Source organism: Triticum urartu, chromosome 5A (assembly GCF_056163025.1).
Source record: "Triticum urartu cultivar PI428250 chromosome 5A, HENAU_Tu73, whole genome shotgun sequence".
In the NCBI taxonomy this organism is placed as follows: domain Eukaryota; kingdom Viridiplantae; phylum Streptophyta; class Magnoliopsida; order Poales; family Poaceae; genus Triticum; species Triticum urartu.
Window position 1 is genome coordinate 639,110,277 of NC_141877.1, and position 23,942 is coordinate 639,134,218.

A 23,942-nucleotide genomic window follows, 5' to 3' on the forward strand; every position below is an offset into this window, starting at 1 on the left:
TATCGTTTAGGGGATCTGTTCAGGTTGAAGCTTTTGCAACCCGTAAAACCAGTTTCGGGGTACCGCAAGCTGGTTTTACGGTTTGGGATTTTTAGTGGATCTCTGCTAGAGATGCTCTAAGCGGTAGGTTACTGCAGCCGCGTGTTGATCATGCGTTGTCAGTAAAGGCGTCACTATTGAGAGTTTTTGACGAGAAAGGAACCAGTCAATGAGATAAAGTTTAACATGCTGATATGAAGAATTAGTTTTCTTTTTCGAAAAGGGGGGGCTTCTCGGCCTCTGCATCAGAGTGATGCATACGGCCATCTTATTAACCAAATAACAAAAGGTGTCAACAAGGTTCCAAAGTCTCCAGTTGATAGAAGGAAAATGCAGCTCACACAGAGCTTAAAAAGGCTAGATACACAAACTAGTCAGGAAAAGATGCCACAACCGGCTGGCTAAAAATAAATAGGTAAACTAATTGCCTATCCTATTACATGACCGCCATCCAAACCGGTTGAAAATATCCTGAACTACCATCTCCCAACGGAAAGATTCAGTAACCAAACGCTCCCTGGCCTCCATCGGAGTGAGTAGCGACCACGAACGGATCACTGCCATAGCTCGGAAAATAATCTGCAAAAGATAAATCTGTGATGTTCTGTTAAAAACCAAATCATTTCTGCAATTTCAGATAGTCCACAACAAAGCGCAAACTCCAACCCGAATATGTCTTGCTAAGTCAGGCTCTACCCCATTAAGCCATGTCCCAAATAATGCATTGACCGAAGTCGGTGGAGTAATATTAAAAGCAATATGGACAGTCCGCCAAAGGACTTTGGCCAACAGACAATCAAAGAATAAATGCTTAATCGTCTCATTCCGATCACAGAAACTACACCTAGTAGGTCATGTCCAATTACGCTTTATCAAGTTGTCCTTTGTTAAAATAACTTGTTTATGGACAAACCACATAAACACTTTAATTTTTAAAGGAACTTTGACTGCCCAAACATACTTGGAAGTTGGAATGGAGTTCGAATTAATAACATCAATATACATTGATTTAACTGTAAATACTCCAGACCTAGTCAACTTCCAGCGTAATTCATCGGGTTGGTGAGAAAGTTAAACGTTCATCAGTCTCCTAACTAGATGGAGCCATTCTTCCCAACGATTGCCCGCTAGCGACCGTCTAAACTGAATATTAAGGGGGATAGATTGAAATACCGTTGCCACAAATACCTCACGTCGTTGAGCAATCCGATATAAAGACGGATATTGAATGGCTAAAGGTGAGTCGCCAAGCCAAGTATCTTCCCAGAAATGTGTACTTGCACCGTTTCCAATAACAAATCTCGTCCTATTTGAAAGATCGTGGATGTCGCCTAGAGGGGGGGGTGAATAGGCGTTTTAAAACAATTACGATTTAGGCTTGAACAAATGCGGAATAAACCTAGCGGTTAATTTGTCAAGCACAAAACCTAAAACAACTAGGCTCACCTATGTGCACCAACAACTTATGCTAAGAAAGATAAGCAACTATGTGATAGCAAGATATATGACAAGAAACAATATAGCTATCACAAAGTAAAGTGCATAAGTAAAGAGCTCGGGTAAGAGATAACCGAGGCACGCGGAGACGATGATGTATCCCGAAGTTCACACCCTTGCGGATGCTAATCTCCGTTTGGAGCGGTGTGGAGACACAATGCTTCCCAAGAAGCCACTAGGGCCACCGTAATCTCCTCACGCCCTCGCACAATGCAAGATGCCGTGATTCCACTAAGGGACCCTTGAGGGCGGTCACCGAACCCGTACAGATGGCAACCCTTGGGGGCGGTCACCGAACCCGTACACTTTGGCAACCCTTGGGGGCGGTCACCGATACCCGTCAAATTGCTAGGGGCGATCTCCACAACCTAATTGGAGACCCCGACGCTTGCCCGGAGTTTTACACCACAATGATTGAGCTCCGAACAACACCAACCGTCTAGGGCGCCAAGGCACCCAAGAGGAACAAGCTCTAGGGTGCCCAAACACCCAAGAGTAATAAGCTTCTCAAACTTCACTTCCACGTATCACCGTGGAGAACTCAAATCGATGCAGCAAATGCAATGGCAAGGGCACACGGAGTGCCCAAGTCCTTCTCTCTCAAATCCCACCGGAGCAACTAATGCTAGGAAGGAAAATGAGAGGAAGAACAAGAAGGAGAACACCAAGAACTCCAAGATCTAGATCCAAGGGGTTCCCCTCACATAGAGGAGAAAGTGATTGGTGGAAATGTGGATCTAGATCTCCTCTCTCTTTTCCCTCAAAAACTAGCAAGAATCCATGGAGGGATTGAGAGTTAGCAAGCTCAAAGAAGGTCAACAATGGGGGAAGAACACGAGCTCAAAAGATTAGGTTCAATGGGGAAGAAGACCCCCTTTTTATAGGAGGGGGAAAATCCAACCGTTATGTGCTCAACCCGCACACAAGCGGTACTACCGCTCCTGGTCCCGGTACAACCGGGACTCACAGTTTACGTGCAGAACCCTACCAGGCGGTACAACCGGGCGATCAGGCGGTAGCACCGGTTGAGAAGAACAACCGGACCAACCGCCCAGCCACCGCTCAACCACCGCATAGGAACAGAAGGGAGTCACCCCTGAGTGCGGTAGTCGAGCGGTACCGGGCCGGTGCAACCGCATGGCCTTGAGCGCTCGGGCGGCTAAGTCCTGAGCGGTCGAACCGCTCCGGACACCGGTGGTACCGGTACGACCGGACCAACCGGGCCACCACCGCCCGAGTACCGCATCAAAACAGAGGCCTGACCGGTACTTGGGCGGTGCCTGGCCGGAACAACCGCCCAAGTCTTTGCTGAGCAAGTTGGCGGTACCACCGCCCGAAAGCAGCGGTACAACGGCTGAGAGCTCCAAGCGGTACTACCGCTGGGGCACGCGGTACTACCGCTGGGACCAGACAAAAACCACTCTCAAGAAAACCAGAACTGCCATAACTTCTGCATATGAGCTCTGAATTGAGCAAACTCAAGCTTGTTGGAAACAAGACGACGAGTAGCATCAAAACAGGAGTGAAACCTCCAACCGAGAAGAACCGGCAAAACCTCCAACATCGAAAACATCATAGAAGATGCATGTGAACTCCGTTTTCGATGAACTCGAGCTTGTCATCAAGATGACCATAAGCTCTAAGACTCACAAAGAGAACCAAACAAGAACCAAGAAAGATATGCAAGGATGCAATGGTTTGAGCTCTCTACGAACGATACAATCAAGCTACTCATCGAGAGCCCCCCTTGATAGTACGGCAATCGATCCTATAACCCGGTCTCCCAACTACCATCATGAGACCGGTAAAATAGAAAAACTATCAAGGGCAAACACCTATTGATCAAGTATGAGATAGTTGGTCCCCAACCAAGTTGGGTCCTAAGAGGTTAGTCACAATAGGCTTGGCTACCCAAATGGTTCTTTTCTTGACACCACTTTGAGCACCAACAAATTTGGCGAACACATTGCCAACCTTATCCTTCCCAAGAGAATAGACATCATCAATAATAATTGAGTTGGATAAGTTACCACTAGTGCATGAGGAAGCGAGGTGACCTTTCTCATGACATAGGTAGCAACGTCTACTCTTCACTTTCTTCTCACTTGATTTCTCAACTTGAGAAGCATTAGCTTGAGTCTTCTTGGGAAGAGGCCTTTCTTCAACTTGAGGTTGAGAATGAGAGTGAACTTGTGGCCGCTTCCCTTGTTGCTTGTCACTAATGGGCTTCTTCTTCAATGGGCAAGATCTAACATGATGCCCTTCTACTTTGCACTTGAAGCAAATAATCTTGGACGAATTCTTGACTTGTTCTTGGCCCTTCTTCTTGATCATCTTGGGCTTCTTCTTTTTATTGGAGTTGAATCCAAGTCCACCTTTGTCATTGGGGGATTTTTGCACACTCAAGATATTGTTGAGTGTGGATTTCCCTTCATGACTCTTTTCCAAGTCTTTCTTCAAAGAAGTGACTTGGGCCTTGAGCTCTTTGATTTCCTCTACATGGTTAGTCTCAACACAAGTACTAGAGTAAGTATAAGCTTCATCGTTAGAGCAACAAGGCAAGAAAAGCAATTCATCACAAGATGTACCAACATTGTGAGTAGATGAATTACAAGGACTAGCACCTGGCAATATAGCATTTTGACTAGAAGTAGTGCTAGTATCCACATGAGGCTCACTAGATGTTACCTTAGCAAGCATGGCCTCATGAGCTAATTGTAGCACATTATGGGATACTAGAAGATCATCATTGGAGCTTGTGAGCTTTACATGATTTTCTTCCAACATTCCATAATTGCTAGATAGCAACTCAAGTTGAGCCCTTAGCTCAACATTCTCCTTCAATATGGATGCTTCACAAGAGATAGAGTTAGTAGCACAAGCATCATCATTAGCAACAAGAGGAGAAGACAACTTGGCAAGCTCTTTAGAATATGAAGCTTTAAGTTGAGCATGAGACTCGGTGAGTTTGATGAGCTCACTCCTAATGACCCTTGAGCCATTTTCGAGGTGCTCAAAGTCCTCAAGGAGTTTAGCATGCGCAACTTCAAGCTCCTCATTTTTAGTTTCAAAATCATTGGCCACCTCAAGAGCTCTATCACGAGATTCCCTCACTCTAGATAATTCTAGAGCAAAAGTCTCCTCAAGAGATTCCTTGGTGGTTTGTTCAAGTTCAAGAGCTTGAGAGAGGTCCGCAATTTCATTAGCGTAATCACGCTCATAACCTTCCATTTTATCAATGGTGACCTCATGCTCCTCAAGACGAGATTCCAACTCATCAATATACTTCTTGCCCTCAATGGCAATGGACATGATTTCCATGAAGTTGGAACGAGCAATTTTATTTTTATGAAGAGCTTTAAAAACTATTTCCCCCTTAATTTTTAAGGAGGCAACACTATCATTCTCTTCATCATTATCCTCATCATCATTAGCATCAACATCATCATCAAGAGACATATTGGGTTTCAAAGTAGGAGATACCTTTGAAGCCTTAGCCATAAGGCAAAAAGCAATAGATGATGATGTAGGATCCCTTGAAGCACCATTTAAAACCACATCTTGTTCCATGGAGTGTTGGGTTTCCTCTACATTGTTAGCACAACAACTCGAGGAAATAGATACATTTTTATCATGGCAACAAGGCATAGCAAGCATATCATCATGAGATTTAGTCAAGCAATTTCTACATGATATGCAAGAACTATCAACACAAGCATGTGAGACATTTGGAGTGCTCGAAGTGCTAAAGTACAAAGATGGAGCATTGCAACAAGATAGTGATGAAGAGTCATCAACGATAAGCACACTATCATCATTGCAATGACCAACACTACTCACCATAACATTACCTTGTGGCAATCCACATGTAGGTGAAGTAGAAGAAGTTGAGAAGACTATACGACCGGAGGTGGAGAGAGAACAATCATCCCCACAAATCTTGGACACGCCATATTTATCTTGAAGCTTTGTCCACAACTCATGAGCATCCTGGAACGGCATGAGTTGAAATATAACTACATTGCTCAAAGCATCGAAAAGCACATTAGAAGCTTGAGCATTGAGATAAGAGTGTTTCTCATCCTCTAAAGATAATCTTTGAGGATACTTTGGAGGAGAAAAACCCATATCTACAATTCGCTCTAAATTTGGGTCCATGACCCTAAAGAGATTAAGCATGCGAATTACCCAAACATCAAAATTTGTGCCATCAAAACTAAGAGTGTGAGAGAATCCTAATCCCCTAGTCGACATCTTTACTCTATAGGCGGTTAAGCCTAACAAAGAGAGACGAGGCTCTGATACCAATTGAAAGATCGTGGATGTCGCCTACAGGGGGGTGAATAGGCATTTTAAAACAATTACGATTTAGGCTTGAACAAATGCGGAATAAACCTAGCGGTTAATTTGTCAAGCACAAAACCTAAAACAACTAGGCTCACCTATGTGCACCAACAACTTATGCTAAGAAAGATAAGCAACTATGTGATAGCAAGATATATGACAAGAAACAATATGGCTATCACAAAGTAAAGTGCATAAGTAAAGAGCTCGGGTAAGAGATAACCGAGGCACGCGGAGACGATGATGTATCCCGAAGTTCACACCCTTGCGGATGCTAATCTCCGTTTGGAGCGGTGTGGAGGCACAATGCTTCCCAAGAAGCCACTAGGGCCACCGTAATCTCCTCACGCCCTCGCACAATGCAAGATGCCGTGATTCCACTAAGGGACCCTTGAGGGCGGTCACCAAACCCGTACAAATGGCAACCCTTGGGGGCGGTCACCGAACCCGTACACTTTGGCAACCCTTGGGGGCGGTCACCGGTACCCGTCAAATTGCTCGGGGCGATCTCCACAACCTAATTGGAGACCCCGACGCTTGCCCGGAGCTTTACACCACAATGATTGAGCTCCGAACAACACCAACCGTCTAGGGCGCCAAGGCACCCAAGAGGAACAAGCTCTAGGGTGCCCAAACACCCAAGAGTAATAAGCTTCTCAAACTTCACTTCCACGTATCACCGTGGAGAACTCAAACCGATGCACCAAATGCAATGGCAAGGGCACACGGAGTGCCCAAGTCCTTCTCTCTCAAATCCCACCGGAGCAACTAATGCTAGGAAGGAAAATGAGAGGAAGAACAAGAAGGAGAACACCAAGAACTCCAAGATCTAGATCCAAGGGTTTCCCCTCACATAAAGGAGAAAGTGATTGGTGGAAATGTGGATCTAGATCTCCTCTCTCTTTTCCCTCAAAAACTAGCAAGAATCCATGGAGGGATTGAGAGTTAGCAAGCTCAAAGAAGGTCAACAATGAGGGAAGAACACGAGCTCAAAAGATTAGGTTCAATGGGGAAGAAGACCCCCTTTTTATAGGAGGGGGAAAATCCAACCGTTATGTGCTCAGCCCGCACACGAGCGGTACTACCGCTCCTGGTCCCGGTACAACCGGGACTCACAGTATACGTGCAGAACCCTACTAGGCGGTACAACCGGGCGATCAGGCGGTAGCACCGGTTGAGAAGAACAACCGGACCAACCGCCCAGCCATCGCTCAACCACCGCATAGGAACAGAAGGGAGTCACCCCTGAGTACGGTAGTCGAGCGATACCGGGCCGGTGCAACCGCATGGCCTTGAGCGCTCGGGCGGCTAAGTCCTGAGCGGTCGAACCGCTCCGGACACCGGTGGTACCTGTACGACCGGACCAACCGGGCCACCACCGCCCGAGTACCGCATCAAAACAGAGTCCTGACCGGTACTTGGGCGGTGCCTGGCCGGAACAACCGCCCAAGTCTTTGCTGAGCAAGTTGGCGGTACCACCGCCCGAAAGAAGCGGTACAACGGCTGAGAGCTCCAAGCGGTACTACCGCTGGGGCACGCGGTACTACCGCTGGGACCAGACAAAAACCACTCTCAAGAAAACCAGAACTGCCATAACTTCTGCATATGAGCTCCGAATTGAGCAAACTCAAGCTTGTTGGAAACAAGACGACGAGTAGCATCAAAACAGCGACTGGATATAGTAAGAAGAGGCAGGGGAGGTATGCCAACAAATAGAGGAGTGAAACCTCCAACTGAGAAGAACCGGCAAAACCTCCAACATCGAAAACATCATAGAAGATGCATGTGAACTCCGTTTTCGATGAACTCGAGCTTGTCATCAAGATGACCATAAGCTCTAAGACTCACAAAGAGAACCAAACAAGAACCAAGAAAGATGATGCAAGGATGCAATGGTTTGAGCTCTCTACGAACGATACGATCAAGCTACTCATCGAGAGCCCCCCTTGATAGTACGGCAATCGATCCTATAACCCGGTCTCCCAACTACCATCATGAGACCTGTAAAATAGAAAAACTATCAAGGGCAAACCTTTTCCTTGCACATGGTCCACTTGAGCTAGATGATGACAATCTTGACTCCCTCAAGTTGGACCACCTTTCTTGATTGTGTTGACTCGATGAAGACTAGTTGATTGCTCCCCCATACTCCACTATGGGTGAGCCACTCTTCCGCACATCTTCACAAGTCCATTATCACCACAAAGGACGGCAAGCTTCAAGCATTTGATCTCTTCGTGATGCTCCACTTGAACTTGTGCACCGCAACCTAACCCCACAAAGAACTCTCACGAAGACCATGGGTTAGTACACAAAGCATAATTGACAATTGTTACCATACCATGGGATCACTTGATCCCTCTCGGTACATCTTCTGCACTTTGTGAGTTGATCAACTTGATTCACTCTTGACTTAGTCTTGATCATCCTTGAACCTTTCCAATTCTCTTCATTTGAATGATGTCTTGAAGGTAGACATGAATGATCACATAATCTTCTTCTTCAAGACATGCTTGCAATAAGCTCAACTCTCACATGACCAATCTTTGGATAATTCCTTGAATAACACCTTGGTCGACACAAACTCTCCTTGAAACCAACACATGTACTCCAAGAAAAGCCTATGGACAAAACCTTCAAATATAACTCAAGGCAACCATTAGTCCATAGAGATTGTCATCAATTACCAAAACCAAACATGGGGCACCGCATGTTCTTTCACTATTGAACATTGATTGTTTCACTTTCATTAGTCCTTTCCAGAAAGGCGAATCAGTTGGTCTGACTGTGACCTGGGATAATGTTTTAGTCTGGAGGTACTTGCTGCGGAGGATCTGCGCACAGAAAAAATGTTTTAATCGTCTTCCAACACCGTGTTCAATTGCTCAAAGCAGCTATTGGATGTAAATTCTTATAACATGTTTGCTTTTGCTATCATTCAGGATGAGTTCGTCAGCCTACCTCCCGTTGTTCCACGTGGTCCTGTTGCACTTCTAGGTTTGGTAAACCCCTTCTCTGACATTTCTCAGCTATACTCCTGTTCTTTATTGTTTCTGTGAAGCTGCTTCTGGGATTACATCCTATAGTATGCTTAGGGGGAGTTGAGGAGATGTTTTACACACTAGTACTTTTCTATTCCACAAGTTGCAATGAGTCTGTATAGAGTATTGTGCATCACAATTCCTTGTAAGAACAGTAGGTGATCTATTTACACAAGCAACATAGTGTCATAGGCTCATAGCGCTCCTTATTTAAATAATTAGCTCTTCACACACTTGCAGATGTGATTCATTTCTTCTCTACATGCTTCTTTCAGGGTGCTGGGACAGCAGCACATATGATGCTAGAAGTTTGGCCCTGGATACAACTTATTGGATGGGAGATTGATCCGACGGTGAAAACTGTTCTCACTGTCCTTTCATTTGTTTACTGATCACATGACTTAAGTCTGCAGAATTTTTCCAATTTCGTCATACAGCAGTCTTGGAAACTTGTCAGAAGAGCATTAATTTTTTGTAATGTTGGTTATGCTATTTCAAGCACACTTGCATTACCAGGATTGTGTGACTGGTTATGCTATTACAACTATTCATGTTTTTCAGCCTCGTTTCTTCAGATTTTTGCTTTTCGCAATCATACAGCCATCTGTTTATATTTTCCTAACTGACATCCCTGCAAAACTGTATCGTTTCATGACAGATAATTGAATTGTCGAGGGATTATTTTGGTATGTCCAATTTAGAGAAGACCACGGAATTAGGTGGTTCACTTTCGGTGCGTATAGGCGATGCACTTTCCCCATCAGCTACAGTTGAAGGAGGATTTGCTGGTGAACATCTGATCTGATGCAAACATAATGCATGTCTTACTGCCTTATTGGAATTGAATTATGACATGCTCTTAGTAATCAGTTTTTCAATAATTATCTGTAATAAATTTTAGACTCTGTTATTATGTTAGTGTTTCGAATGCCTTTAATTAGCTTTTCAAAGCATTTTAAGTTTTCAGTTTCGGGAACTGACTTGCAATAGGCTGACGGTACCTTGCTCATGCCTGCAGGCGTTGTTGTTGATTTATTTGCTGATGGAAAAGTCTTACCTCAGCTACAAGAAGTAAATATCCCATGCCTTTTTAATTCATTTGTTATTATTCTCTATTTCTACCATGGCTCGTTTGTATTTTTCACTATATATATTTACCTCGTGCTCCTTCCGGAACACATCAGAGTCATATTGTTATATGGTATAGCATGCAGGAACCACCATAGCTCCACAACAAATATCTTTGTGCTTGTGAATTTGAACTGTTATCATGCTGTATTAATGAGTGCACAAACTCAGTTCAGTCTGGTATTTAATTTACCGACGTAGAAAATGTGCTTACACATCCCAAAGTAAATACTAGAGCACATGCAAATGCATAAAAGTGATCTAGGACCTCGAGGATCTCTGCTCTAGGGAGACGCTAACAAAAGTTAGCTACTTCTTGCAACCTTAGCAACTCTCGTGTTCGAGGAAACATTGGTGTGTTCAAGAATACTCTGATATGATGCTTATACCAAACTAAATTTATATAAAGCTTTTGTATTCTTATGACAAAACGTACTTCTGAGATTTGTAAGTTCTTGGGTGCTATATTTGTATGGAGTATTTACTTCATTCACCAAACTACATAGTACACTCTGATTTGCGCTGGGTTTAATGTAATGTCAACATTGTCACAGGCTGAAACTTGGCTAGAGATTGCAAAAAAGCTCATGCCAGATGGTCGAATCATGGTCAACTGCGGCGGAGCAGATACCCCCGTATCTCTTGCTGCTGACACGGGTGTTTCGTCTTGGGTCCAGAATCCTACAATCAAGGCTCTGTGCTCCGCGTTCCCTGGGCAGGTAAGAGTAATAGTTACCAGACCACTGAAACTATATATTTTCGACTGTTGGTGCGAAATGATGTCCTGCTGATGATACGACCCTATATCGCAGCTAAACTGGAAGAGACTTTCGGAGAAGGAGAGTGTAAACTACGTCGCGTTGACGGGTCCCCTTCCAGACCTGGAGGAGTGGTCAACCTCGGTTCCTAGCGAGCTAAGCCCAAGAGTGAAACAATGGGTGCCTTGCGAGCTCGCGTGAGGATGTGCGTTTTCTTCTGGTTGCACCTTTACTTGCTTCTACAACTTTGTCTGTCTCCTCCCTCCACGGTCCTTTTAAGGTAGTAAGTAGTTGCTGCAGCCAGTACATACCGTACACTTGATTATTTTGAATTATGTTAATCGTTGAATTGTTACTTGCTCAAGGTGTACATAAGGCCATCTGTCTGCATCTGAAGAAGTACCATATCATAGCAGCACTCACATGTCCAAGGAGGGAATTGCAGTGGGGAAGGTAGTCTATCTGGCTCCAGAAGCTTGAAGAACAGCACGCTACAATTTTTGGCATGTCCTGCTGACCTGCTATTGATTGCCGTTCATCATTCCATGTCTTGATAGTGTTGCAAAGTGTCAAGTTCAGTCGCTGATTAGTAAGCGCGCGTTACATCCCTTTGTTTTTTTAGGTAACAACTTGTTTTTCCTGCTGTTTAAACGACCGATTCGTGCCGCGGCTGAGCTGAATCAAAGCCAGCCACAGTTTGCAGTCTTTTGCCAGTGTAATGTTGTTGTTCAACATCAGGTTCTTACACGGCTACATAATTGTTATACTGGTGGTGGCGCTGCGCAAGTAGGCCGTGAAGCATTACCTCTCGCTTACGGCAAGTGAGCTAGGGTTAGAGTTAAGTCTCTTAGTATGTAATCCTTTCGGTATGTTCGATGAAGTCGTCTCCTTTCGTGCGCATTGTGTTTGTGATGAACTGACGCGTGATCTCGAACAAATTCTCGCGTGAAATATATTTTTTAATTATCCAATATCGTTTAGGGGATCTGTTCAGGTTGAAGCTTTTGCAACCCGTAAAACCAGTTTCGGGGTACCGCAAGCTGGTTTTACGGTTTGGGATTTTTAGTGGATCTCTGCCAGAGATGCTCTAAGCGGTAGGTTACTGCAGCCGCGTGTTGATCATGCGTTGTCACTAAAGGCGTCACTATTGAGAGTTTTTGACGAGAAAGGAACCAGTCAATGAGATAAAGTTTAACATGCTGATATGAAGAATTAGTTTTCTTTTTCGAAAAGGGGGGGCTTCTCGGCCTCTGCATCAGAGTGATGCATACGGCCATCTTATTAACCAAATAACAAAAGGTGTCAACAAGGTTCCAAAGTCTCCAGTTGATAGAAGGAAAATGCAGCTCACACAGAGCTTAAAAAGGCTAGATACACAAACTAGTCAGGAAAAGATGCCACAACCGGCTGGCTAAAAATAAATAGGTAAACTAATTGCCTATCCTATTACATGACCGCCATCCAAACCGGTTGAAAATATCCCGAACTACCATCTCCCAACGGAAAGATTCAGTAACCAAACGCTCCCTGGCCTCCATCGGAGTGAGTAGCGACCACGAACGGATCACTGCCATAGCTCGGAAAATAATCTGCAAAAGATAAATCTGTGATGTTCTGTTAAAAACCAAATCATTTCTGCAATTTCAGATAGTCCACAACAAAGCGCAAACTCCAACCCGAATATGTCTTGCTAAGTCAGGCTCTACCCCATTAAGCCATGTCCCAAATAATGCATTGACCGAAGTCGGTGGAGTAATATTAAAAGCAATATGGACAGTCCGCCAAAGGACTTTGGCCAACAGACAATCAAAGAATAAATGCTTAATCGTCTCATTCCGATCACAGAAACTACACCTAGTAGGTCATGTCCAATTACGCTTTATCAAGTTGTCCTTTGTTAAAATAACTTGTTTATGGACAAACCACATAAACACTTTAATTTTTAAAGGAACTTTGACTGCCCAAACATACTTGGAAGTTGGAATGGAGTTCGAATTAATAACATCAATATACATTGATTTAACTGTAAATACTCCAGACCTAGTCAACTTCCAGCGTAATTCATCGGGTTGGTGAGAAAGTTAAACGTTCATCAGTCTCCTAACTAGATGGAGCCATTCTTCCCAACGATTGCCCGCTAGCGACCGTCTAAACTGAATATTAAGGGGGATAGATTGAAATACCGTTGCCACAAATACCTCACGTCGTTGAGCAATCCGATATAAAGACGGATATTGAATGGCTAAAGGTGAGTCGCCAAGCCAAGTATCTTCCCAGAAATGTGTACTTGCACCGTTTCCAATAACAAATCTCGTCCTATTTGAAAGATCGTGGATGTCGCCTAGAGGGGGGGGTGAATAGGCGTTTTAAAACAATTACGATTTAGGCTTGAACAAATGCGGAATAAACCTAGCGGTTAATTTGTCAAGCACAAAACCTAAAACAACTAGGCTCACCTATGTGCACCAACAACTTATGCTAAGAAAGATAAGCAACTATGTGATAGCAAGATATATGACAAGAAACAATATAGCTATCACAAAGTAAAGTGCATAAGTAAAGAGCTCGGGTAAGAGATAACCGAGGCACGCGGAGACGATGATGTATCCCGAAGTTCACACCCTTGCGGATGCTAATCTCCGTTTGGAGCGGTGTGGAGACACAATGCTTCCCAAGAAGCCACTAGGGCCACCGTAATCTCCTCACGCCCTCGCACAATGCAAGATGCCGTGATTCCACTAAGGGACCCTTGAGGGCGGTCACCGAACCCGTACAGATGGCAACCCTTGGGGGCGGTCACCGAACCCGTACACTTTGGCAACCCTTGGGGGCGGTCACCGATACCCGTCAAATTGCTAGGGGCGATCTCCACAACCTAATTGGAGACCCCGACGCTTGCCCGGAGTTTTACACCACAATGATTGAGCTCCGAACAACACCAACCGTCTAGGGCGCCAAGGCACCCAAGAGGAACAAGCTCTAGGGTGCCCAAACACCCAAGAGTAATAAGCTTCTCAAACTTCACTTCCACGTATCACCGTGGAGAACTCAAATCGATGCAGCAAATGCAATGGCAAGGGCACACGGAGTGCCCAAGTCCTTCTCTCTCAAATCCCACCGGAGCAACTAATGCTAGGAAGGAAAATGAGAGGAAGAACAAGAAGGAGAACACCAAGAACTCCAAGATCTAGATCCAAGGGGTTCCCCTCACATAGAGGAGAAAGTGATTGGTGGAAATGTGGATCTAGATCTCCTCTCTCTTTTCCCTCAAAAACTAGCAAGAATCCATGGAGGGATTGAGAGTTAGCAAGCTCAAAGAAGGTCAACAATGGGGGAAGAACACGAGCTCAAAAGATTAGGTTCAATGGGGAAGAAGACCCCCTTTTTATAGGAGGGGGAAAATCCAACCGTTATGTGCTCAACCCGCACACGAGCGGTACTACCGCTCCTGGTCCCGGTACAACCGGGACTCACAGTATACGTGCAGAACCCTACCAGGCGGTACAACCGGGCGATCAGGCGGTAGCACCGGTTGAGAAGAACAACCGGACCAACCGCCCAGCCACCGCTCAACCACCGCATAGGAACAGAAGGGAGTCACCCCTGAGTGCGGTAGTCGAGCGGTACCGGGCCGGTGCAACCGCATGGCCTTGAGCGCTCGGGCGGCTAAGTCCTGAGCGGTCGAACCGCTCCGGACACCGGTGGTACCGGTACGACCGGACCAACCGGGCCACCACCGCCCGAGTACCGCATCAAAACAGAGGCCTGACCGGTACTTGGGCGGTGCCTGGCCGGAACAACCGCCCAAGTCTTTGCTGAGCAAGTTGGCGGTACCACCGCCCGAAAGCAGCGGTACAACGGCTGAGAGCTCCAAGCGGTACTACCGCTGGGGCACGCGGTACTACCGCTGGGACCAGACAAAAACCACTCTCAAGAAAACCAGAACTGCCATAACTTCTGCATATGAGCTCTGAATTGAGCAAACTCAAGCTTGTTGGAAACAAGACGACGAGTAGCATCAAAACAGGAGTGAAACCTCCAACCGAGAAGAACCGGCAAAACCTCCAACATCGAAAACATCATAGAAGATGCATGTGAACTCCGTTTTCGATGAACTCGAGCTTGTCATCAAGATGACCATAAGCTCTAAGACTCACAAAGAGAACCAAACAAGAACCAAGAAAGATATGCAAGGATGCAATGGTTTGAGCTCTCTACGAACGATACGATCAAGCTACTCATCGAGAGCCCCCCTTGATAGTACGGCAATCGATCCTATAACCCGGTCTCCCAACTACCATCATGAGACCGGTAAAATAGAAAAACTATCAAGGGCAAACACCTATTGATCAAGTATGAGATAGTTGGTCCCCAACCAAGTTGGGTCCTAAGAGGTTAGTCACAATAGGCTTGGCTACCCAAATGGTTCTTTTCTTGACACCACTTTGAGCACCAACAAATTTGGCGAACACATTGCCAACCTTATCCTTCCCAAGAGAATAGACATCATCAATAATAATTGAGTTGGATAAGTTACCACTAGTGCATGAGGAAGCGAGGTGACCTTTCTCATGACATAGGTAGCAACGTCTACTCTTCACTTTCTTCTCACTTGATTTCTCAACTTGAGAAGCATTAGCTTGAGTCTTCTTGGGAAGAGGCCTTTCTTCAACTTGAGGTTGAGAATGAGAGTGAACTTGTGGCCGCTTCCCTTGTTGCTTGTCACTAATGGGCTTCTTCTTCAATGGGCAAGATCTAACATGATGCCCTTCTACTTTGCACTTGAAGCAAATAATCTTGGACGAATTCTTGACTTGTTCTTGGCCCTTCTTCTTGATCATCTTGGGCTTCTTCTTTTTATTGGAGTTGAATCCAAGTCCACCTTTGTCATTGGGGGATTTTTGCACACTCAAGATATTGTTGAGTGTGGATTTCCCTTCATGACTCTTTTCCAAGTCTTTCTTCAAAGAAGTGACTTGGGCCTTGAGCTCTTTGATTTCCTCTACATGGTTAGTCTCAACACAAGTACTAGAGTAAGTATAAGCTTCATCGTTAGAGCAACAAGGCAAGAAAAGCAATTCATCACAAGATGTACCAACATTGTGAGTAGATGAATTACAAGGACTAGCACCTGGCAATATAGCATTTTGACTAGAAGTAGTGCTAGTATCCACATGAGGCTCACTAGATGTTACCTTAGCAAGCATGGCCTCATGAGCTAATTGTAGCACATTATGGGATACTAGAAGATCATCATTGGAGCTTGTGAGCTTTACATGATTTTCTTCCAACATTCCATAATTGCTAGATAGCAACTCAAGTTGAGCCCTTAGCTCAACATTCTCCTTCAATATGGATGCTTCACAAGAGATAGAGTTAGTAGCACAAGCATCATCATTAGCAACAAGAGGAGAAGACAACTTGGCAAGCTCTTTAGAATATGAAGCTTTAAGTTGAGCATGAGACTCGGTGAGTTTGATGAGCTCACTCCTAATGACCCTTGAGCCATTTTCGAGGTGCTCAAAGTCCTCAAGGAGTTTAGCATGCGCAACTTCAAGCTCCTCATTTTTAGTTTCAAAATCATTGGCCACCTCAAGAGCTCTATCACGAGATTCCCTCACTCTAGATAATTCTAGAGCAAAAGTCTCCTCAAGAGATTCCTTGGTGGTTTGTTCAAGTTCAAGAGCTTGAGAGAGGTCCGCAATTTCATTAGCGTAATCACGCTCATAACCTTCCATTTTATCAATGGTGACCTCATGCTCCTCAAGACGAGATTCCAACTCATCAATATACTTCTTGCCCTCAATGGCAATGGACATGATTTCCATGAAGTTGGAACGAGCAATTTTATTTTTATGAAGAGCTTTAAAAACTATTTCCCCCTTAATTTTTAAGGAGGCAACACTATCATTCTCTTCATCATTATCCTCATCATCATTAGCATCAACATCATCATCAAGAGACATATTGGGTTTCAAAGTAGGAGATACCTTTGAAGCCTTAGCCATAAGGCAAAAAGCAATAGATGATGATGTAGGATCCCTTGAAGCACCATTTAAAACCACATCTTGTTCCATGGAGTGTTGGGTTTCCTCTACATTGTTAGCACAACAACTCGAGGAAATAGATACATTTTTATCATGGCAACAAGGCATAGCAAGCATATCATCATGAGATTTAGTCAAGCAATTTCTACATGATATGCAAGAACTATCAACACAAGCATGTGAGACATTTGGAGTGCTCGAAGTGCTAAAGTACAAAGATGGAGCATTGCAACAAGATAGTGATGAAGAGTCATCAACGATAAGCACACTATCATCATTGCAATGACCAACACTACTCACCATAACATTACCTTGTGGCAATCCACATGTAGGTGAAGTAGAAGAAGTTGAGAAGACTATACGACCGGAGGTGGAGAGAGAACAATCATCCCCACAAATCTTGGACACGCCATATTTATCTTGAAGCTTTGTCCACAACTCATGAGCATCCTGGAACGGCATGAGTTGAAATATAACTACATTGCTCAAAGCATCGAAAAGCACATTAGAAGCTTGAGCATTGAGATAAGAGTGTTTCTCATCCTCTAAAGATAATCTTTGAGGATACTTTGGAGGAGAAAAACCCATATCTACAATTCGCTCTAAATTTGGGTCCATGACCCTAAAGAGATTAAGCATGCGAATTACCCAAACATCAAAATTTGTGCCATCAAAACTAAGAGTGTGAGAGAATCCTAATCCCCTAGTCGACATCTTTACTCTATAGGCGGTTAAGCCTAACAAAGAGAGACGAGGCTCTGATACCAATTGAAAGATCGTGGATGTCGCCTACAGGGGGGTGAATAGGCATTTTAAAACAATTACGATTTAGGCTTGAACAAATGCGGAATAAACCTAGCGGTTAATTTGTCAAGCACAAAACCTAAAACAACTAGGCTCACCTATGTGCACCAACAACTTATGCTAAGAAAGATAAGCAACTATGTGATAGCAAGATATATGACAAGAAACAATATGGCTATCACAAAGTAAAGTGCATAAGTAAAGAGCTCGGGTAAGAGATAACCGAGGCACGCGGAGACGATGATGTATCCCGAAGTTCACACCCTTGCGGATGCTAATCTCCGTTTGGAGCGGTGTGGAGGCACAATGCTTCCCAAGAAGCCACTAGGGCCACCGTAATCTCCTCACGCCCTCGCACAATGCAAGATGCCGTGATTCCACTAAGGGACCCTTGAGGGCGGTCACCAAACCCGTACAAATGGCAACCCTTGGGGGCGGTCACCGAACCCGTACACTTTGGCAACCCTTGGGGGCGGTCACCGGTACCCGTCAAATTGCTCGGGGCGATCTCCACAACCTAATTGGAGACCCCGACGCTTGCCCGGAGCTTTACACCACAATGATTGAGCTCCGAACAACACCAACCGTCTAGGGCGCCAAGGCACCCAAGAGGAACAAGCTCTAGGGTGCCCAAACACCCAAGAGTAATAAGCTTCTCAAACTTCACTTCCACGTATCACCGTGGAGAACTCAAACCGATGCACCAAATGCAATGGCAAGGGCACACGGAGTGCCCAAGTCCTTCTCTCTCAAATCCCACCGGAGCAACTAATGCTAGGAAGGAAAATGAGAGGAAGAACAAGAAGGAGAACACCAAGAACTCCAAGATCTAGATCCAAGGGTTTCCCCTCACATAAAGGAGAAAGTGATTGGTGGAAATGTGGATCTAGATCTCCTCTCTCTTTTCCCTCAAAAACTAGCAAGAATCCATGGAGGGATTGAGAGTTAGCAAGCTCAAAGAAGGTCAACAATGAGGGAAGAACACGAGCTCAAAAGATTAGGTTCAATGGGGAAGAAGACCCCCTTTTTATAGGAGGGGGAAAATCCAACCGTTATGTGCTCAGCCCGCACACGAGCGGTACTACCGCTCCTGGTCCCGGTACAACCGGGACTCACAGTATACGTGCAGAACCCTACTAGGCGGTACAACCGGGCGATCAGGCGGTAGCACCGGTTGAGAAGAACAACCGGACCAACCGCCCAGCCATCGCTCAACCACCGCATAGGAACAGAAGGGAGTCACCCCTGAGTACGGTAGTCGAGCGATACCGGGCCGGTGCAACCGCATGGCCTTGAGCGCTCGGGCGGCTAAGTCCTGAGCGGTCGAACCGCTCCGGACACCGGTGGTACCTGTACGACCGGACCAACCGGGCCACCACCGCCCGAGTACCGCATCAAAACAGAGTCCTGACCGGTACTTGGGCGGTGCCTGGCCGGAACAACCGCCCAAGTCTTTGCTGAGCAAGTTGGCGGTACCACCGCCCGAAAGAAGCGGTACAACGGCTGAGAGCTCCAAGCGGTACTACCGCTGGGGCACGCGGTACTACCGCTGGGACCAGACAAAAACCACTCTCAAGAAAACCAGAACTGCCATAACTTCTGCATATGAGCTCCGAATTGAGCAAACTCAAGCTTGTTGGAAACAAGACGACGAGTAGCATCAAAACAGCGACTGGATATAGTAAGAAGAGGCAGGGGAGGTATGCCAACAAATAGAGGAGTGAAACCTCCAACTGAGAAGAACCGGCAAAACCTCCAACATCGAAAACATCATAGAAGATGCATGTGAACTCCGTTTTCGATGAACTCGAGCTTGTCATCAAGATGACCATAAGCTCTAAGACTCACAAAGAGAACCAAACAAGAACCAAGAAAGATGATGCAAGGATGCAATGGTTTGAGCTCTCTACGAACGATACGATCAAGCTACTCATCGAGAGCCCCCCTTGATAGTACGGCAATCGATCCTATAACCCGGTCTCCCAACTACCATCATGAGACCTGTAAAATAGAAAAACTATCAAGGGCAAACCTTTTCCTTGCACATGGTCCACTTGAGCTAGATGATGACAATCTTGACTCCCTCAAGTTGGACCACCTTTCTTGATTGTGTTGACTCGATGAAGACTAGTTGATTGCTCCCCCATACTCCACTATGGGTGAGCCACTCTTCCGCACATCTTCACAAGTCCATTATCACCACAAAGGACGGCAAGCTTCAAGCATTTGATCTCTTCGTGATGCTCCACTTGAACTTGTGCACCGCAACCTAACCCCACAAAGAACTCTCACGAAGACCATGGGTTAGTACACAAAGCATAATTGACAATTGTTACCATACCATGGGATCACTTGATCCCTCTCGGTACATCTTCTGCACTTTGTGAGTTGATCAACTTGATTCACTCTTGACTTAGTCTTGATCATCCTTGAACCTTTCCAATTCTCTTCATTTGAATGATGTCTTGAAGGTAGACATGAATGATCACATAATCTTCTTCTTCAAGACATGCTTGCAATAAGCTCAACTCTCACATGACCAATCTTTGGATAATTCCTTGAATAACACCTTGGTCGACACAAACTCTCCTTGAAACCAACACATGTACTCCAAGAAAAGCCTATGGACAAAACCTTCAAATATAACTCAAGGCAACCATTAGTCCATAGAGATTGTCATCAATTACCAAAACCAAACATGGGGCACCGCATGTTCTTTCACTATTGAACATTGATTGTTTCACTTTCATTAGTCCTTTCCAGAAAGGCGAATCAGTTGGTCTGACTGTGACCTGGGATAATGTTTTAGTCTGGAGGTACTTGCTGCGGAGGATCTGCGCACAGAAAAAATGTTTTAATCGTCTTCCAACACCGTGTTCAATTGCTCAAAGCAGCTATTGGATGTAAATTCTTATAACATGTTTGCTTTTGCTATCATTCAGGATGAGTTCGTCAGCCTACCTCCCGTTGTTCCACGTGGTCCTGTTGCACTTCTAGGTTTGGTAAACCCCTTCTCTGACATTTCTCAGCTATACTCCTGTTCTTTATTGTTTCTGTGAAGCTGCTTCTGGGATTACATCCTATAGTATGCTTAGGGGGAGTTGAGGAGATGTTTTACACACTAGTACTTCTCTATTCCACAAGTTGCAATGAGTCTGTATAGAGTATTGTGCATCACAATTCCTTGTAAGAACAGTAGGTGATCTATTTACACAAGCAACATAGTGTCATAGGCTCATAGCGCTCCTTATTTAAATAATTAGCTCTTCACACACTTGCAGATGTGATTCATTTCTTCTCTACATGCTTCTTTCAGGGTGCTGGGACAGCAGCACATATGATGCTAGAAGTTTGGCCCTGGATACAACTTATTGGATGGGAGATTGATCCGACGGTGAAAACTGTTCTCACTGTCCTTTCATTTGTTTACTGATCACATGACTTAAGTCTGCAGAATTTTTCCAATTTCGTCATACAGCAGTCTTGGAAACTTGTCAGAAGAGCATTAATTTTTTGTAATGTTGGTTATGCTATTTCAAGCACACTTGCATTACCAGGATTGTGTGACTGGTTATGCTATTACAACTATTCATGTTTTTCAGCCTCGTTTCTTCAGATTTTTGCTTTTCGCAATCATACAGCCATCTGTTTATATTTTCCTAACTGACATCCCTGCAAAACTGTATCGTTTCATGACAGATAATTGAATTGTCGAGGGATTATTTTGGTATGTCCAATTTAGAGAAGACCACGGAATTAGGTGGTTCACTTTCGGTGCGTATAGGCGATGCACTTTCCCCATCAGCTACAGTTGAAGGAGGATTTGCTGGTGAACATCTGATCTGATGCAAACATAATGCATGTCTTACTGCCTTATTGGAATTGAATTATGACATGCTCTTAGTAATCAGTTTTTCAATAATTATCTGTAATAAATTTTAGACTCTGTTATTATGTTAGTGTTTCGAATGCCTTTAATTAGCTTTTCAAAGCATTTTAAGTTTTCAGTTTCGGGAACTGACTTGCAATAGGCTGACGGTACCTTGCTCATGCCTGCAGGCGTTGTTGTTGATTTATTTGCTGATGGAAAAGTCTTACCTCAGCTACAAGAAGTAAATATCCCATGCCTTTTTAATTCATTTGTTATTATTCTCTATTTCTACCATGGCTCGTTTGTATTTTTCACTATATATATTTACCTCGTGCTCCTTCCGGAACACATCAGAGTCATATTGTTATATGGTATAGCATGCAGGAACCACCATAGCTCCACAACAAATATCTTTGTGCTTGTGAATTTGAACTGTTATCATGCTGTATTAATGAGTGCACAAACTCAGTTCAGTCTGGTATTTAATTTACCGACGTAGAAAATGTGCTTACACATCCCAAAGTAAATACTAGAGCACATGCAAATGCATAAAAGTGATCTAGGACCTCGAGGATCTCTGCTCTAGGGAGACGCTAACAAAAGTTAGCTACTTCTTGCAACCTTAGCAACTCTCGTGTTCGAGGAAACATTGGTGTGTTCAAGAATACTCTGATATGATGCTTATACCAAACTAAATTTATATAAAGCTTTTGTATTCTTATGACAAAACATACTTCTGAGATTTGTAAGTTCTTGGGTGCTATATTTGTATGGAGTATTTACTTCATTCACCAAACTACATAGTACACTCTGATTTGCGCTGGGTTTAATGTAATGTCAACATTGTCACAGGCTGAAACTTGGCTAGAGATTGCAAAAAAGCTCATGCCAGATGGTCGAATCATGGTCAACTGCGGCGGAGCAGATACCCCCGTATCTCTTGCTGCTAACACGGGTGTTTCGTCTTGGGTCCAGAATCCTACAATCAAGGCTCTGTGCTCCGCGTTCCCTGGGCAGGTAAGAGTAATAGTTACCAGACCACTGAAACTATATATTTTCGACTGTTGGTGCGAAATGATGTCCTGCTGATGATACGACCCTATATCGCAGCTAAACTGGAAGAGACTTTCGGAGAAGGAGAGTGTAAACTACGTCGCGTTGACGGGTCCCCTTCCAGACCTGGAGGAGTGGTCAACCTCGGTTCCTAGCGAGCTAAGCCCAAGAGTGAAACAATGGGTGCCTTGCGAGCTCGCGTGAGGATGTGCGTTTTCTTCTGGTTGCACCTTTACTTGCTTCTACAACTTTGTCTGTCTCCTCCCTCCACGGTCCTTTTAAGGTAGTAAGTAGTTGCTGCAGCCAGTACATACCGTACACTTGATTATTTTGAATTATGTTAATCGTTGAATTGTTACTTGCTCAAGGTGTACATAAGGCCATCTGTCTGCATCTGAAGAAGTACCATATCATAGCAGCACTCACATGTCCAAGGAGGGAATTGCAGTGGGGAAGGTAGTCTATCTGGCTCCAGAAGCTTGAAGAACAGCACGCTACAATTTTTGGCATGTCCTGCTGACCTGCTATTGATTGCCGTTCATCATTCCATGTCTTGATAGTGTTGCAAAGTGTCAAGTTCAGTCGCTGATTAGTAAGCGCGCGTTACATCCCTTTGTTTTTTTAGGTAACAACTTGTTTTTCCTGCTGTTTAAACGACCGATTCGTGCCGCGGCTGAGCTGAATCAAAGCCAGCCACAGTTTGCAGTCTTTTGCCAGTGTAATGTTGTTGTTCAACATCAGGTTCTTACACGGCTACATAATTGTTATACTGGTGGTGGCGCTGCGCAAGTAGGCCGTGAAGCATTACCTCTCGCTTACGGCAAGTGAGCTAGGGTTAGAGTTAAGTCTCTTAGTATGTAATCCTTTCGGTATGTTCGATGAAGTCGTCTCCTTTCGTGCGCATTGTGTTTGTGATGAACTGACGCGTGATCTCGAACAAATTCTCGCGTGAAATATATTTTTTAATTATCCAATATCGTTTAGGGGATCTGTTCAGGTTGAAGCTTTTGCAACCCGTAAAACCAGTTTCGGGGTACCGCAAGCTGGTTTTACGGTTTGGGATTTTTAGTGGATCTCTGCCAGAGATGCTCTAAGCGGTAGGTTACTGCAGCCGCGTGTTGATCATGCGTTGTCAGTAAAGGCGTCACTATTGAGAGTTTTTGACGAGAAAGGAACCAGTCAATGAGATAAAGTTTAACATGCTGATATGAAGAATTAGTTTTCTTTTTCGAAAAGGGGGGGCTTCTCGGCCTCTGCATCAGAGTGATGCATACGGCCATCTTATTAACCAAATAACAAAAGGTGTCAACAAGGTTCCAAAGTCTCCAGTTGATAGAAGGAAAATGCAGCTCACACAGAG

General features: G+C 44.6%; 2 protein-coding genes across 2 annotated transcripts; both read left to right on the top strand.

Annotated features, from left to right (window-relative positions):
- The first annotated feature begins 8,742 nt into the window (after positions 1–8,742).
- LOC147973633 (uncharacterized) lies at positions 8,743–11,778 on the top strand. The gene is made up of 7 exons (XM_087522165.1): positions 8,743–8,882; positions 9,197–9,274; positions 9,580–9,709; positions 9,940–9,992; positions 10,604–10,768; positions 10,862–11,087; positions 11,173–11,778. The coding sequence occupies exons 1-6, from the start codon at positions 8,799–8,801 to the stop codon at positions 11,006–11,008; spliced, it is 657 nt and encodes a 218-aa protein (XP_087378291.1). The 5' UTR covers positions 8,743–8,798; the 3' UTR covers positions 11,009–11,087; positions 11,173–11,778.
- Positions 11,779–20,520: 8,742 nt separating this feature from the next.
- Positions 20,521–23,556, top strand: LOC147973634 (uncharacterized). The gene is made up of 7 exons (XM_087522166.1): positions 20,521–20,660; positions 20,975–21,052; positions 21,358–21,487; positions 21,718–21,770; positions 22,382–22,546; positions 22,640–22,865; positions 22,951–23,556. The coding sequence occupies exons 1-6, from the start codon at positions 20,577–20,579 to the stop codon at positions 22,784–22,786; spliced, it is 657 nt and encodes a 218-aa protein (XP_087378292.1). The 5' UTR covers positions 20,521–20,576; the 3' UTR covers positions 22,787–22,865; positions 22,951–23,556.
- The last annotated feature ends 386 nt before the right edge of the window (positions 23,557–23,942 follow it).